We start from the raw sequence: 3,399 nt of genomic DNA on the forward strand, positions 1-3,399 counted from the left end.
AGAGAAGATAATTTGTGGTAGAATAAAAGAACATCTTCAAGGAAGCCCAATGCTTGAGGAAGCAGTGGAAGACCCATCCAGGCCAGTGGATGTGAAGATTGGAAGGTCACTTGTGGCAGGTCATCAAATATTTCTATTTTCGTTCGTTGTCATCTTTCTTCAACAGGCCTAGCACCTACCTAGTTCTAGCAGTAACTGTAATTTATTACAATATTATGCCTGTAGTTGCTTTCAAAGTCTTCCTGTCTGCTCATCCTACTGCTAACTATCGTATTGCTTCGACTTTCCCTATCGAATCGTAGGTGAAATCGTTCGTATCTCAATTGAAAGCAAAATATAAAAAGGTGATAGCAGAAGCATAAAAGGTTGGCAATTGCTTGATTAATGATGATGAGAATGTGGCTTTATTGATATATATATATATATATACTGAATTCTTCCCCAGTGGGCAGACCTCAGTACTAGCTAATATGGAGACTTGAAGATGCTGTATTTCACGTAAAAATCTATCATTTAACAAACGACAACTTGTGTCGTAAAGAAACGTCCAAAACCACCCTCTTTGGGAGTTTCTGGGTTGAATTTACTTTAATATTCAATAAACTGTAGTATAAAGACACGCGTTGGCTCATGAGAAACGTGTTAAAAGTTAGTAAATAATTTTCCAATTGCAGAGAAAACCAGGTTGTGTAACGCAGGAAGCATAGGGGACAAATTTTCACCTCAAATATATAAAACAAAGATCAGGAAGTTAGCCACGCTTGTAACTTAAACTTAACATAATAGCTTTTATAATGAACATTATATATAACTTTCAAATGCCTGAGACGACGTCCAATTATTTAAATAACCGAGTGTGGCCTGGTGATTAGCAGACCTGGACGGTAAATCCGAGGAATGATGATTGGCAACTTGCTGCCGCAAAAAATTGTTCCATTATTTTGGAACCATAGATGGGATACAAGGGGGATGATGGTAAAATCCCACTATTCAATAAGAAAAGAGTAGTTCGAGAACTGTCGGTGGATGCTGTTTATTAGCTAACTTTCTTTTCGTCTATCAATTGAAAATTAGTAGATATGGTTATGCATAGTTAGCGTTTGTGTAGCTTTGCACAAAAGTTTGAAAGAAACAAACAAACAAACAACTAATACAAACTTTTCAACGTTTTGTAATAAACCTAAGTTACGTATAAAGATCAAATCAATCTGATTTTGGAATTAATAGTTAATACAGTTAGACAAGCATATGAAAATGAAAGGATTAAAACAATGCTGGCTTATTGCATTTTACGACTTTATACTACAACTAAGTTTTAGGTTAGTGGCATACCATTTTCAATAATTCCTTATAGTTGTTGAAAGAGTGACATCTATCATTATATCGAAATATTATAAGACTAGAAAGAATTGATCGTCTGTTGGTTTTTAATTTAACTAAGGCCTAGGCTAGGCTATAGTTAAACTTTAGACTTAAAGTAAGAGTTAAAAATTCTTAATAGTCCGCAATTCTAAGTAATCATAAAAAAGTTTTTCAGTAAAAAGTTCACTTTACAGAAATATGTCACGAAGAGGGCAAAATAAAAATACGACGAAGACAACTTTAAATGGAAACAATGAAGGTAAAGATGAATATAACAACGAGTCTCCCCTTAGTGGAGAACTGAGTCTGCTAGAAACATTAGATCGTGAAGAAACGAAAAATCGTTTAAAAATCAACATTAATGAACCAGTAAAACGTCCAGCACTAGAAATGGATCCAAATGATTCAGGAATTGGAGGTATATCAGAGTTTAGTTGTGATCTTTCAAAGCTTTTAGAATGTTTTGGAGCAGATATTAACAAAAGTATTATTGCCAAACGCCGAAGACTTGAACAGTATACACAGGTAGGTCTAGGCTTGCCCTAACGGCAAAATTAGTTTCGTTCATTGAATAATAGGCCTAATGTTAGGCTATAGGCTTAATGAATAAGTCTAGGCCTATAAATTATGGTTTAGAAATAGACATCATAGACTTAATATTAACAATTAAAGTAATATGTTGCCTAGGACTTTTTGTTTAAGTTGATTAGCGCGTAAGACATTTTAAATTGAATAGCCTAAATTAGTTGTGGGCCTATCACATTTTAAATTTAATGAGGTTAATTAACATTTGACTTAAAATTAAACTTATCAATACCATAAAGTTATTCGTCTTCATAAGCACAAGCCAGGCATAAAGATTTTGACGTAATTTGTTAGAGTTAAGTATACGTTATTTCATTTAATTTTAATTCTGCTTAAGGCTCAAGCAGTACTTTACTGTTATGTCAAAACTATCTATACCTTTTACATTCACATGATAAAAGAGCACAATCGAATGGTTGAGATAATACAAATATAATTTATTTTTAGTCCAAAAAAGGTCGTTCCTATCGCTTTTGGTTTTGAATATACCCGAACAATTTCAGTCAGCACTACATTTTTACTTTCTTAGAACATGAAAAGATTTTCAACGTGTTACTTTTGTTAGCCTCAAGTTACACAGTTGAACTTGTCTTTGTTCAAAAGCTAGGCCTATTCATAATAAACGCTAAGCACGAGTAATTATAACCCTAACACTAACAGTCAATGTTTAACTAATAAATAATTGACACAGATTTAACGGGTTCTTTCACCACGTAGTAAGGTTCTTTATTAAACCACAAGCTCTTTCAATAGCTCATCATCAGGTGGTAGTGTAGGCACGTGTACACATGATGATAAACACCGCCCCTCTCTCTGGGGGAACATCGTAGCAGATGAAAAACTTAATCAACCTGAGAGAGTTAAACACTATATAGAAAACACATTAGCGCAATCTGTGCGAGTGCTCATGTGCTACCACGTCACTTTAGGTCATCCCATATGTAAAATAAGGAGGATACACACTCCAGATATCGCTGAACTGCTACATGGTCGTCCTCGTTACAAAGAAATTTGCAAAAGAAATCCAGCAACAAAGTGTAACAAGGCAACAGCAAATTAACTAAATTCCAGAATCAGACTTTCTCTGTTGTTAAAATGTACATGCGTTCCCGAAAGTATATCAATATGAAAGTTTTTGGTGAACAAGAAATGGTCATGTGTCTAAACTCAAAATGAAATAACTACTTGGTATGCTACACATACCACATCATGATACAGTACTATCTCATTATGAATTAAATGACTAAATAACACAAGCATAAAACTACTTACATACAAAAATGACAACGACGGAACGTAGTGGGTTATTTGAATGTATATTATTTTATAACACCCCCATCACCCCCCATGCAATCGGTACAGCCATACCATTTGTGACTTCTTTGTTCAATCTGTATATATATATCCGTGTCAGTGTAAATTACTTGTACCTGATGATGACAAAATCTTGTC

At 34.2% G+C, this 3,399-nt stretch overlaps 1 protein-coding gene across 1 annotated transcript in view; it reads left to right on the plus strand.

Moving 5' to 3' along the window:
- The first annotated feature begins 1,560 nt into the window (after positions 1 to 1,560).
- Positions 1,561 to 3,399, plus strand: part of LOC106461551 (synaptonemal complex protein 3-like) — a 9,157-nt gene continuing 7,318 nt past the window's right edge. Inside the window, exon 1 of the mRNA XM_013921387.1 lies at positions 1,561 to 1,887. Within this exon, the coding sequence (XP_013776841.1) occupies positions 1,561 to 1,887 (327 nt within the window). The remainder of the gene's footprint in view (positions 1,888 to 3,399) is intronic.

Source organism: Limulus polyphemus, unplaced genomic scaffold (assembly GCF_000517525.1).
Source record: "Limulus polyphemus unplaced genomic scaffold, Limulus_polyphemus-2.1.2 Scaffold984, whole genome shotgun sequence".
NCBI classification, from domain to species: domain Eukaryota; kingdom Metazoa; phylum Arthropoda; class Merostomata; order Xiphosura; family Limulidae; genus Limulus; species Limulus polyphemus.